Raw genomic sequence first — 14333 nt, forward strand, 5'->3', positions numbered from 1 at the left:
GGGAAAGTGGGGGGCGGGGAGAGGGGGAGATGCGGGCGGGGGAGGCTCACGGCTGGCGAGCACAGTGGTGGGGGGTGGAGCCTCTCCCGCCTCTGTGGCAGCACTAAGGATGTTCTGCTGGCTTAGGCCGGCTCCATCAGTCAGATATCCCCTGAGGGCTCCCAGGATGTGAGAGGGTGCAGGCCAGGCTGAGGGAACCCCCCTACCGACTGCACAAATGTCATGCACCGGGCCTCTAGTACTATATATAATACTTTAAAATAGTACTATATATAATACTTTAAACAATAAAGAATTTTTTAAAAGACTTATTTATAGGTCTATGTTTTCTCAAATACTATAAATTGTGAAAGCTGACCTATATCGAAGTATAGCACTTTCTAAACAGGCTTGATATATAGTAATTATTTTATATTTCTTTCAGGTGTACAGCATAGCAGTTAAATACTTATATAATTTAGGAAATGATTCTCCCCAGTAAGTCTTGTACCCCCTGGCATCATACATAGTTATTACATTATTGACTCTATTCCCTAGGCTGTACTTTACATCCCCATGACTATTTTCACACTTAATTTTTAAACAAATTTCTTTTATTCTTAGACTATATTTTTCTAAGTTTATTTGTTTTCAGTAAACACTTAGAAGGGATTCTGTGTCACCATAAAATCATAAGACTTTTTTATTATGCTATAGTAAGAATAAAACTGTAAAACAATGTGAGGCTCAAGAATCACATGAAATGAACAAACTAAATTCATTTTCTGTTTTCTAAAACAAAGGTAAACATTCAGGAAAAACTTTAAAAGAGCATTAGAAATCCATTTTAATACTTGTGGTTTTTAAGAGTATCGAAATTGTGGAGATGATAGAACATTCTACCCTAGTACCATACTAATCAGCTCTGCACCCGAATATTAGGTTCTGTCCTTTGAGCCTGTGAACACCCAAGAAAGATAATGATTTGCTCAGAAGCTTAAAGTGTCCCCACCTCTGAGGATAAGCATTTGAATATGAAAGAAAAAAAAAGGGGGGCAAGGAACATTTTTTAAAAGAGGAAGGAAAGAAAATAGGTTTAAAAAAAAAAAGATGAATCTCCTCTCAGAGAGTATGGTCCATCCACATTAGAGAAAGGATTAAGCAGATACATTCAGCTTTTCTAACAGATTTTTATTCTCTAAGGTTTCAATACCCCTCTCACACTCACTCAGATAATCACATTAGTTTTGTCTTTAAAAGCTCCCTTTTCATTGAATGCACCTAACCTGGCTTAAACCACCCAGAGAGGTCGAATACATTACCAAACACTAAGACAAACGGAAGAGATTTTCTATTTTATGTCTTATTATTTCACAATATCTATCTGCATGCTCAGAAGGCTAAGCTAAAAGATTTGGTAAGTTATCAGCTAAGAAACATTTCCAAAATAAACAAACTCTGCTGCACCCTGTAAAACTGCTCTTTAAACTGAGATGAGAGCTAGTTTGATGCTGACAGAACAGTCAAGTGACAGAGGGGTTTTCTATTTCCCTTTCTCTTCCTCCTGGTGTCCTACTGGCCAAGTCCATGATTATTTCTGCATAAATGTTGCAGCTTCTGTTAGCAGTAAACAAAGCAAATGGAATCTATATGTGCAAAGCCCAAAAACAAATTAAAAAGAGTGGTTCTTGAGACGAAAACTTGCATTCATTCGCTGCCTATGGATCCTTCAGAACTGTACATGGTCCAGACAGAAATGGAAATCACCTGCTTTTTTTCATAACTCAACTGTTACTTATTATCTCACTATCCTAAGCCTGCATGGGATATAAAACTGAAACTCACAGGCACAGATAACAATATGAGGTGGTTATCAGAGGGAAGGGAGGAGGTGTTAGTTAAGGGTAAAGGAGCTAAATATATGGTGATGAAAGATTATTTGACTTTGGGTGGTTGGCACATAATGCAATATATAGATAATGTACCATAGAAATGTACACTAGAAACCTACATAATCTTATTAATCAGTGTCACTCCTATAAATTTAATTTAAAAAATGAAATGGACGCTTTAAAGGAAAAAAGAAAAGAAAAGGATGGCTGTTTGTCAGCCCTTTAAAAAGGAGGAAGTGTATCAGAGGGAGGAGGAGTCCTGGTTAAATGGAACTATCCAAGTGAAAGAGCCGTCTCCAACTGGGTAATGTTCCAGGGATTAGTGGGTGGGGAGAACAGAGAGGGGGGTCAAGAAAGGAGAAATAGAATGAACAGTGAAAGAAAGTGATCTGAAGCTAAAAGTTTGGGAGGAAGACAAGTAGTGGAAAAATTCTGAAATCAGGATGAAACCAAAGACAGATGTAGTCAATCAAAGTTTCTCAAGCAAGAAACAGAGAGAAGTTTATTTTGGGTGCAGTTCAGACAAGAAACAGAATCATAAATGTATCATAAGCAATCAAAAAATTCTTAATATGCCAAAAGAAGGATAAAGTCAGTAAGAAATAATTGAAGAAAATTACAAGAACGAGTCCTGGATAAAAAAATAAAAATAAAAGATGATTTGGGACAGACACAAAGTGATTTTGCCCTAAAAAATAAATTTTTATACTGTATATATACAAAAGATAAAAGAAGGATTGTGCTAAATCAAAAACAGATGACAAAACATTTGAGATATATTCCATTAAGTTTGAGTGATTATTTAAGAGAGAGAAAAAAAGGAATATTTATTTACATTTAAGACTCAATAGAAAGATATCTCAAAAAGAACATTAAATTAATGGGGAGAAAACCAAAGTTAGACTATTCACTGTTCCAAATCATAAACAAACGAAAGAAGTGTATCATACCTTTTTTCTAAATCAGATTGGCAAACTACAGCCCCCAGGCCAAATCCAGCCCAATTCCTGTTTTATAAATACTAAGTAATATTGAAACACAATCATCATAATTCATTTACATATGTGTATGGCTACTTTCTGCTACTTTTTTGCTACACCTGTGACAGAAACCATATGGCCCACAAAACCTAAAATATTTACTATATATAACAAGATATAACAAGAGAATTCTCCATGTTCTAACCATCTAACAATTCATTTGTTCTTCAGGTGGGTGTAAAGATGCAGATGTAATTCTTACGTTGTATACAGAATACAGAATTAAATCTGATAGCTGTCACACTATGGCCAGCAACCAACCCAAACCTTTAGTCAAGTCTTCTACTCCAGTACAATGTGCTAGATTAGATCCTAGGCTTTGAACAATGGGAGACCTGAGTTCAAATCCCACATCCACCACCCTCTTTGATGAGCTTAAATTTCCTCTCCATAAAACTGGGATTATACCTCTTTTTCTCACAGTATTTTTGTGAGGAATAAATGAGATAGTGTATATGAAAGTGCTTTATAAACAGTAAAATGATAAGGCATTATTACCACATAGACATAGTATATGGAGACTGGTTCAGATTTAGTTTTTCTCATTATTTTGATTCATGAGAGAGATCTCTTTTAAATAATTTTGTATTATCAAAATTCAATTTAATTCTGTACACAGTTACCTCTGGCCTGCTATGTGTAAGACACCCACTAATCACTCCACTTTCTATTATTTATTTACTTATTTATTGATTTATCATTATTCTACTTTGTAGATAAAGATAAATATCTCTAATAGCAAATGACCTTGTTCCATTTAAGTTACAAAGTTTTAAGCAAGGTGTACATTTAATAGCTTAAAGGGACAGTTATATTAAAAGTGGTTTGAAACCTGGTTCTCATATTACCAATTCTATTCACATTTCCAGCACTCATTCTGGCTGTAGAGTCAATCATATTCTCTATACTTAATAACCATCAAGTTGGCCGCCCTTTGCTTTTAAAACTAAGAGGAATGTTCTTTACAAATGAATGTTTTAAAAAGAACACATACAGCCCTAGCTGGTTTGGCTCAGTGGATAGAGTGTCAGCCTGTGGACTGAAGGGTCCCAGGTTCGATTCGGCCAAGGGCACATGCCTGGGTTGTGGGCTTGATCCCAAGTAGAGGATGTGCAGGAGGCAGCCGATCGATGATTCTCTCTCATCATTGATGTTTCTGTCTCTTTCTCCCTCTCCCTTCCTCTCTAAAATCAATAAAAATAAAATTTTTTTAAAAAAGAACACATACAATGATGAATTTTGGTATACAAGAACCCTAAAATGTATTACACTTTCCAGAGTGTTTTCACATCCAGTTTTTTATCTGATCCTCAGCACAGTCCCATGGAGAATGTAAGTACCATTATTCCATTCTGCAGAGGAAGACATGGAGGCTCGGAAGAAGAGAGCCTTGCCCAAGATCACACAGCTGCTATGTGGTAGTTCTGGATCAAAGATCCAGTCAGAGTTTTTTCCACTCTACCTTGCTGCATGTGGATCACCTCTATATGATGTATGTAGCACTTAGAATACATAAGTAGTCAACTGAATCATAGTTATGAGAGCAGCTTCCACTCATTAAACACTGACCATATATTATATAGCTCTATGTGTCTCACATACATCACAAAGATTAAATAAATTGAATATGCTAAGTGCATAGCACAGGACTTAACACATGATAATTATCCCATTAACAGCAACTATTGGTCTCATTTCTAATTTGTATAACTCTGTAATCTATGCATTTTATCTCCATTATTCATATGAAGAAACTGAGGTTCCAAAAAGTTCAGTCACATGTCCAAGGTTGAGTAAGCAGAAAGTGACAGAAGCCAGATTTGAGTACTCCAGAGCCCCTTTGTCACTGAGATTTCCATTGATACTGGACGTCAGGGAATGCACACACACAAAAATGGAAAAGTAAAGTGATTGAGGAAAGGACATTTTCCTGTTACCTTGATTGGCCAAGCAGGCAAAGGCTGTAAAAAGTTAGATTCGTAAGGGTAGTCCACCATTGCCAGGTTTACCCAGGTTTCAGAGATCCAATCTTTCAAATGCTGGACATCCTGAGCATTTTTTAATGGTGTACATAAGTGAAGGGCTTCAGAAAGCCAATCCAAGCCAGTACCTGAGAATGGTGAAACATACGAAGCACTGCTCAACATAAGGTTTTATAGATTCTTCATTTGATATTTTAGAAAACTCAACCTTCTACACCACTTCTCCAAGAATATTTTTTCAACATCCATAAGATGTTTTTAGAGCAATTGCATAATCCCAGATAGACAAGTTGCCAATCCTCTGGAGTTTACCAGAATGCATACTTTTAATTAGTCCCTACTTTAAAGATACTATGGAAATGAATAAAAAATCAAGTGGAACTTTTCTATAGTATAGACCAATGAAAAGGCACAAACTACAACTAAATAAAACAAATGGATGTGTCTGACAAATACAGCATTGACAAAAGACAGCACACACACACAAAAAGACATACTATGCAATTCCAATGACTAAAAACTTCAAGACCAAGCAAAATCAAGTTATGGTTTTAGAAGTCAGGATAGTGTTTAGCCTGGGAAATGCCAAGATAGTGACTGGAAAGGGCACAAGAGGACTTCTGAGAGGATTTCTTGATCTAGATGCTAATAACACAACATATTTGCTTTGTGAAAATTCATCAAGCAATGTATTTTGATTTGTGTGCTTTTCAGAATGTTATATTTAAATATGTATGTTATACTTAAAAGTTTCTAGAAAATGTGCGAAATGTGGAATTTAACAAGTGAAAGGAAAAAAAACAAAAAAACACATTATTTCATTCTCTTAATTAAAGCTTACCATTTCTTGTGAGTCGATTAATGGCATCCCAGGAACTCTGGATGCTCTCTGAACAATTTGGGCCACTTCTCTTAAAATCTGTAGTTACAATTTTCATAAATACACCACAAGGTACTATATCTTCAAACTGCCAGATAGGGGCAGAGGCTGCAAGAGCTCTAAATGGTAATAAAATAATGAAAGAGAAAAGACGGGAAAAAGAAGCTCATCAAATTCAAGTTTTTGTTGGTTAATTTTGTTTTAATTCTCACCCGAGGTCATGTTTAGAGAGAGGAAGGGAGACAGAGAGGAAAAGAGAAATACTGATCTGTGATGTTGCCTTCCCTATGCTCCCTGACTGGGAATCAAACCCCAAACTCAGGTATGTGCCCTGATCGGGAACCGAACTGGCAACCTTTCGGTGCATGGGAGGATGCTCACCCAACTGAGCCACTCCTGCCAGGCCAAATTCAAGTTTTAAATTTGAAACTGATTCTGAACAAAAATAGTGAAAAAATAACAGTTGTAAATGAGAAAGAAACTAGGAATCTCAGTACAATAGAATGGTACATGTTTTACCCAAAACAAATCTCCAAGTTTGCCTTGACAACCATTAAGAAGTACTCATGTCCAACATAAATGCATTTACCCAACCACGATATGAGGATATTTCATCCTGAACCAGGCTGCAAGCATGCCACCATAAGAGCCCCCCAGGGCAATGAAAGGTTGATTTTCAGCTCCTGGAATTGTCCTTTTCAAGTGTTTGATTAACTCTGCAAAATCAGCTAGAGCTTGTTCCGATGTCAGAAAATTCAAGTGTCTGGAATCCTAAAGAAAAATAACAAAGAACATGGGTATAAATGTGCACATAATAGCAGCTTAGGCATAGCACAGATCCAGTAAAAAGACAGAGTCAGATAAGCTTTTCTCCAAATAGAATTTCTAGGCAGTTGAGTTAAAATGCATAGTCAAAGTCATAGCAATGCTGATGTAAAGTAATTTTAAGTTTGTGGCAAGAACATAATGTATTTGCATTCAAATATAATTTCCATTAAATGCTATTTACCAAAGACCTAGTTGAGGTTGTAGAAACAATAGAAATAAACTGCAAATAATGTTTAACAACAAATATAATAAAATACAATACTAAACTTAAGGCAACTGCCATATTACAATTTTATTTTGAATCTTCAAACATTTACAACAGGCAAAGGTAAACTAAATCCTGTGGAAAACTAAAGAATCATTAGTAAAAATAAAATCCATCCTTCTTTATCAGAAAAATTATTTGTTTGTTTACTGTATTTTTATTGATTTCAGAGAAGAAGGGAGAAGGAGAGAGAGATTGAAACATCAATGATGAGAGAGAATCATTGATCAGTTGCCTCCTGCATGCCTCCTACTGGAGATCCAGCTCATAACCTGGGCATGTGCGCTGACCCAGAATTGAACCATGACCATGTGGTTCATAGGTCAATGCTCAACCACTGAGCCACATCAGCCGGGCTGTTTGCGGTTTTGTTAATCCTCACTTGAGGATATTTTTCTATTGCTTTTCAGGGAGAGAGAAAGAGAGAGACATACTGACTGGCTGCTTCCCACACGCACCCTGACCAGGAGTGGGGAGTAAACCTGCAACCCAAGTATGTGCCCTTGACTGCAATTGAACCCGAGACCCTTCCATGCATAGGCCAACACTCTAACAACTGAGCAATACTGGCCAGGGCAGAAAAATTATTATTATGTCTAATATACCAACAACTAAAACAAATTAGTTTGCCTGATCTAAATAACATAAAATTAGAGTTAAAAAACAACAATTATGGAGCATCTATTTTCAGGCATCGGAAAACAGAAACACAAGACCTTGATACCTCAGAAAAGGATATTCATAAAGTAAGTGCCATGATCATCTAGCTCTCTGCCTAGAGTCTTATTACACTAGGGCAGTGGTCGGTAAACTCATTAGTCAACAGAGCCAAATATCAACAGTACAACGATTGAAATTTCTTTTGAGAGCCAAATTTTTTAAACTTAAACTATGTAGGTAAGTACATTGTTATTAACTTAATTAAGGTACTCCTAAGGCTTAGGAAGAGCCACACTCAAGGGGCCAAAGAGCAGCATGTGGCTCGCGAGCTGCAGTTTGCCGACCATGGCACTAGGGAAACTAATGAGATATCTCCCTTTAAAAGCTCAACACTAATTCCTCTCCCTTTGAACTTGGGCTGAACTTAGTGACTTGCTTCAAAGAAATAGATTGTGATAGAAGTGATATGTGACTTCCAATGTTAGGTCATAAAAAGCACTGTAAGTTTCACCTTGCTCTCTTGGATTGTCAACTTTGAGGGAAGCTAGTCACCATGTCATGAAGCCACTCAAGTAGGCCTTGAGTGAGCCACTCAAAATAAACTGAGGCCTCTTGCTAACATCCAGTACCAGGTTGACACTAACGTGATCCTCCATAAGTAGAGAGGGACCTCCAACCCCAGTCAAGCCTTCGGGTGACTAACGCACCAGCTGACGTCTTAACTTCACAAGACGCCCTGAAACAGAACCACCTACCTGAGTCACTCTTAATTCCTTACCCACAGGAACTGTGAGATAATGTTTATTGTTGTTTTAAGCCACTAAGGTTTGAGGTACATTGGTACATAGCAAAAGATAGCTGATACAGCTGTATACCTATATTAGGCTATTTGACCCTCATACTTTGGTCTCACCACTCTGATTCCTTCCAGCATTTGGTACATTTGGAATCGCATAGTTCCCATCTTTCCTATGTATGTCACCTACTCCTTTAGCCTTCTGACTTCTTACCTCCCCTCTCATTGCCTATCACTATTCTTTACGTGTTTTCACGGAATTATACATATTTGTATGACATTTTTTCCCAATCCTTGCATAATATTTGTAATATCCTACAGGCAATTGACAAATTCTGTGAGCACACAAAAAGAAAAAAATTATTAAAGAGAGCTCTTAGCTCCATTTAACTAACCAAGTATGAACTATAGGGTCCTAAAAGAGGAGGTTATGTTTCTATCTGCAACAAGCTGACTACTTCCCAATGATTTCAGGAACTGTCAACTCCCTTAATCAGATAATTATGCAAAATAATAAGCTAAAATATATAGTTTCCCATGCAAACCAACAAATATCAACAAATTGTTCTGCTTTTCATTTATAACATGAAGACGTTTTGTTTATTTATAATACAAGGTAATAAAACCTCTGAGAACAAAATTAAAATACTCCTTTCAAAACAGGCAGCTGAGAAAAATAATTGACCCCAAGTTCTTCTAACTCAGAGTTCCTCAAAAGCATGGTATGTGTATACTGTTGGTATATATGATGATCTTAGGGATTACACAAACACTTTAAATTTAATACTTGTTTTAATATAATTTAGAAAAAAATAACTGGTACATAAAACCCTTGTTAAGTTAGTGTTAACTTTGAAAAGTGAGCTGTTTAAAGAAAAATATGAAATAAATAATAGTGCACATGGCAAAATAATATAGCCAGAATCACAGGATATTACAGGAATGACTCAGTTGAGGAAAAGGGGTCCTGGTTTATTAGGTGAAGAGTCTATGGCCAAGGCCAAAGCTCCTTATAAGAACAGGAAAAGTCAAAAGGGAATCCAAGTGGCCAAGTGGCCACATTGAATCATAGAGATTGTCCTTATTTTACTGAAAAACACCTTATTAAACAAACATTTCAGTTCCCATTATATTTTTTCCAATGGTAGACCCAATATTTTAAGTGTATAATTTGCTGGCATTTTTGAAACAATGAAAAGTTCCCTCCATAGTCGCTGGAGACATAGATTAAGGTTTGCCTGAGGAAGGCTAGCCTCATCACACTGAGTTAAAAGCTGATCAACATTAGATATGATAATAATATGGTTTTAAAGAGTCTCAATCTTTTCAAACTGTATATAAAAATGAAAGATTAAGTATAAATTATTGAAATTTTAGGTAGTTCAAGTTAAAGCTTTCATTTCTTTCTTACAGTGGTATTGTCATTAGAAAAACGTTCTAAAATTTTAAAAACTTTTAAACTTAAAAGTAAAAAAGCATTCTTACCTGGAATGAGTCAGCACCAAAGGGTAGAGACTGTCCATAGTATCTATGTTCAGCAAACACCAACATAGCTTTCAGTTCCTCAGCCACATCCCACATGAACCCCTAGAAAGAATTTACAAATTCAGAGGATAATATCAGGATATAAAAAAGTTATTAAACCTTTTTGCAACTCATATGAAACCGATGTTTAATAGACCAAAAAGAGCTCTCTGAGAACCACATAATTTACGTTTGTTCTACAAATAAATGATATCATTGCTGTTTCATTGTTGCACAACAATCTCACTGTATTAAAGTAAAACAATTAAAAATAAGCCCAAGTTGCTCAACCACGACTCATTCCAACTCTCCTTATTCTGACACTCTAGTCATAGAATCAACATTATGTCTAAAATAGTCTTCAAGTTGTACTGTGTGCCAAATAGTCTAAGAAAGAGCTGAGGATGTCTCATTCCACAGCCTACTCATTTACAACATAAAGGAGAAAAGAGTACAAATAAGCATACTGGACTCATTTGCGTTTTATATTAATCTTATTTACTTGAAAATAAATAGTAACTAGTTCGGGAGTAATAGGGGGATAAGGACACATATGTAATACCCTAATCAATAAAGAAATTTTAAAAAAATAAATAAATAGTAACTAGCAATAGCTAATATTAATTGAGTGCTTACAATGTGTCAGGCACTGTTCTGAACACTTTATATATATCAATTCACTCAATTTGCACAACAATCTAGAGCAGTGGTTCTCAACTTTCTGGCCCTTTAAATACAGTTCCTCATATTGGGACCCAACCATAAAATTATTTTTGTTGCTACTTCATAACTGTAATGTTGCTACTGTTATGAATTGTAATGTCAATATTTGATATGCAGGATGGTCTTAGGAGACCCCTATGAAAGGGTCGTTCCAACGCCAAAGGGGTCGCAACCCACAGGTTGAAGAATTGCTGATCTAGAGATATGCATTTTGATTATTGCCATTTTACAGACAAGGTCACTGAGGCACAAGAGTTTAAATAACCTGGGTTGCAATATTTGCTTATATGTGTGTCTTACCCTACCAGCCTATGAGCTGCTTAAGGGTAAGGGCCATCCATCAAAACAGCCGGACCCTCTGTGGAGTTAACCCCAAGCTTTGCAAAGAAACAATTTAATTGGACTGATTCACACTGCAATAAGTGATTAATTCACCTTAACTTCAGGGGTATTTTTATTTTTCAAAAGAGGTCTATGTAATATGGTAACATTCAATAAAATTATGTGGTAGCATTGCTCTAAGTACCTGATTCTTATTTAATTCTCACAATAACTCTACAGATATTATTACCATACCCATTTAACAGATGAGAAAACTGAGGCACAGAATAAGAAACTGGCCCAAAGTCACACAAGATAGTGGCAAAATCAAAATTCAAGCCTTATCAGTCTGGCTGAAGTCTTCATTCTTGACTACCATGATATACTGTCTCTCAATAAATGAATTACCAGACTATGTGAATATGCAACTGGAACATTTTAGTAAGTAAAGGACCCAGAATCTATCTTTCTAGGATCTGGCTCTAGTTAGTTCTCTGAAACTGTTCCTACACTATCTATTCCTTTCTACCACTTCTGAGGTCAGAGATTCTCCAGCAAGCCTTCAATCATACCGCAGTGTCAGTGAGGGCAGTGGTGGCCTTGGCATAAAATGGAAGTCACACAGGAAAAAGAAAGGGCTACAAGCAGACTCGGTTGTTTCACAGAAAACCAGAGCAGGAATCTGACAGAAAATAAGTTCTGATTTCATTTGTCTCCGATCTAAGAGAAACAGACATCCTAGCATCTCATTTCTCAGAGAATTATTTTATTTTCAAGAAACATATTTAGACTCTTAACATTCCTAAGGAAATTATCATAAATGTGGTGTGCAAATAACACAGTATGATTGGGTTCATACCTTTGCTTTCAATTCAGTTCAGTTCAACATTTACTGAGACCTCCTGAATGCCAGGCACCATGCCAGACAACAGCAGTGGAGAAAACATGATTTCATCCCCACTTTAAAGTAATTCACAGATTTGGTTTGGGGTAGAAAGTTGACATATTCTTGTCATAGCTCTGGCACATTATAAAGGAAAATTTCATGTGTCCTAAATTAAGTTTTGTTAATGGACTTAAGTATTATTATAAAAGATAATATAAAACATACAAAGGAAAGCAAGCTAACAACTATACGATTTTGACCCTCATAAACATAAGAAAAATGGTAAAACAGTGAAGCTAAATTAAAATATAGCTATAACTTTACCTTTGTCCATTACTATTTGACAATTAAACTTGTATTTTTATTTGCTTTGATCAGGTTTTATTCATTCACTCATTTAACAAATATTTAATGAGCACCTACTATATACCTAGCAGTCCTGGACTCTGAGAATATAATACTGAATATACAAAAATATGTGCCTTTGTATTTACATTCCAGAGACCATAATAAAAGTAAAATAACTGTATGCCATAACATTCCTGTTCCCATTTTCTGAATATTTTTGTTCATTCAAAAAAGAAGGTAGGGTTTCAAAAAAAATTTTTTTTAATTCAACTGTCTAAATATAGTATTTCATTATTTCATGTGAAATTCTTTAAGGCAAAACATGCAGGCTCAGTATTTATTCTTTTGTGAACTGCTTATTCATGGTATTTTGGGTTTCTTTTCTATTTTTTTCTATTGAGTTTATCTTCTTGTTATTTTTTTAAAGAGCGTCACAATTAAGGACAATAATACTTGGTCATATATGCTGCAAAATACTTTTCCAGTTTATCATGATAAATAGAGCACAGGAACTTCACAAATCTGCACATACCGTATTGTTGCAAAACCAGATAATGTCCCCTTCGTTACCAGTGTAGAAAAGTATTGATCCACCCTCTTTCCTCCAGTGTTGATCAGCTATTAGGTACCGCTGATTAAAAGTTTTATCATTCTTAAATCCAAAATGATCAATCTATAACAAAAACAAAAACAGACAAGACACATATTTCAAAGAAAAGTAATTAAATGAGATAAACAAAAAAATAATTAAATGTATTTTTCTATTAAAATCAACCTACAGTACAAAAATTATACTTCATTTGATTTTACTATTAGTAGTAATATTGATAGTTATTTTTTATGTTGTAAGATGAAACAAATTATTTTCTTTATATTGCAATATAGCAGTGTTGTTGGTGGTCAAGATTTTCAGTATAAGAGAAAAGATACAATTATAAAATCAAATAGCTACTTTAAAACACATTGATGTTAAAATTAAATTGGAAATACTGATGTGAACCCATTATTTTTTCTAAATTTTTATTGGGGTGGTATTTGTTATAAAATTATATAGGTTTCAAGTGTACAATTCTATATTACATCATCTCCCAAAGTTAAGTCTCCGGTCTCCATTTATCCCCCTTTACCTTCTCCTACATACTCCCCCACCCCCTTTCCCTCTAGTAATCACCATACTGTTGTTTGTGTATATGAGTTGTTGTTTCCCACCCAGCCCCTTAATCCCTTCACCTTTTTCATCCAAACCCCCAAACCCCACCCCTCTGACTGTCGTCAGTCTGTTTTTGTATTTATGAGTCAGTATTTTTAAAATCTCATTATCCAAACTTTCAAAATATCAAAATTCAAAAACGAAATAGACCACTGAAAAGGCCTATAAACATTGTCACCCCAGTAACACTTGACATTTCAAGGGCCATGATTTTAGTGTCTAATACCATTCCCCACTAAAAGGATCTAGGGCTTGTTAGTGATGTGTCTGACTAACATTTGGGTCAAGGAAGCTACTAGATGAAGCTATGTCTCTTGCTGTTCAAGGAAGCAAGGAAGTGCTCAAAAATCAATGGAGTTATGTCTAACAGGCATAGGAACCAACTACAAAAGATTATCACTGGGTAAAGTTTTAACAAATTGAATATAAAACAAACTGAGCATAAAGAGAATAGTAGTAGTTGATCAAAATATTCAATTCATGAAAATCCATTAGTCCATAAGGGTATCAAAGAAGAGAAAGCAAGAAAAATATGCATTTGTTACCATTTAAGGTGTCTATTAAACCAACTCCTTTGAAATTGGAATACAAAAGAGTAAAGAACTCAACATTTAACCTACCTTTTCCAAAGAATTGTATTTCAGTGTACCAAATAGTCCCAGTTGATGAAAAAGAACTCTATTCAATCAAATGTCAGCCATTGTGAAAGCAATGACAGAAACAGAAAAATCATAGTTTTGTAATCCCTAATGAAGTTACTGACTCAAGTAAAAATTACCAAATGGTGCTAAAAGCATTAGGAGAGTGAATGATAGAGAAATGAAGATTCATATGACTGCCAAAGTGCTGGGGTCCAACCCCAGCAGGTCCAGGGGTCCCCAAAGGCATGGAAGGAGTCGGCGAAGAAGGAATGACATGGAGACAGCGTTCAGTTGATCAGCAGCCTTGCCAGGATCTCTAGCCACAATCTCCAGCCAAGTTCTGTGTCCATGTTCTCTT

The 14333-nt window shown here is 35.7% G+C and overlaps 1 protein-coding gene across 7 annotated transcripts in view; it reads right to left on the minus strand.

Annotated features, from left to right (window-relative positions):
- Positions 1-14333, minus strand: part of PRCP (prolylcarboxypeptidase) — a 77671-nt gene that overhangs the window by 29517 nt on the left and 33821 nt on the right. For all 7 annotated transcript variants that reach the window (XR_001513846.1, XM_006763732.2, XM_006763730.2 and 4 more), the window contains exons 3-7: positions 12657-12797; positions 9808-9909; positions 6363-6544; positions 5735-5892; positions 4849-5021 (exon numbers count right to left, since the gene is read on the minus strand). Coding sequence is in view for 6 of the 7 variants with exons in the window: in XM_006763732.2 (XP_006763795.1) it covers positions 4849-5021; positions 5735-5892; positions 6363-6544; positions 9808-9909; positions 12657-12797 (756 nt within the window). In the remaining variant the exon portion in view is untranslated. The remainder of the gene's footprint in view (positions 1-4848; positions 5022-5734; positions 5893-6362; positions 6545-9807; positions 9910-12656; positions 12798-14333) is intronic.

This window comes from Myotis davidii, unplaced genomic scaffold (genome assembly GCF_000327345.1).
Source record: "Myotis davidii unplaced genomic scaffold, ASM32734v1 scaffold499, whole genome shotgun sequence".
NCBI lineage: Eukaryota > Metazoa > Chordata > Mammalia > Chiroptera > Vespertilionidae > Myotis > Myotis davidii.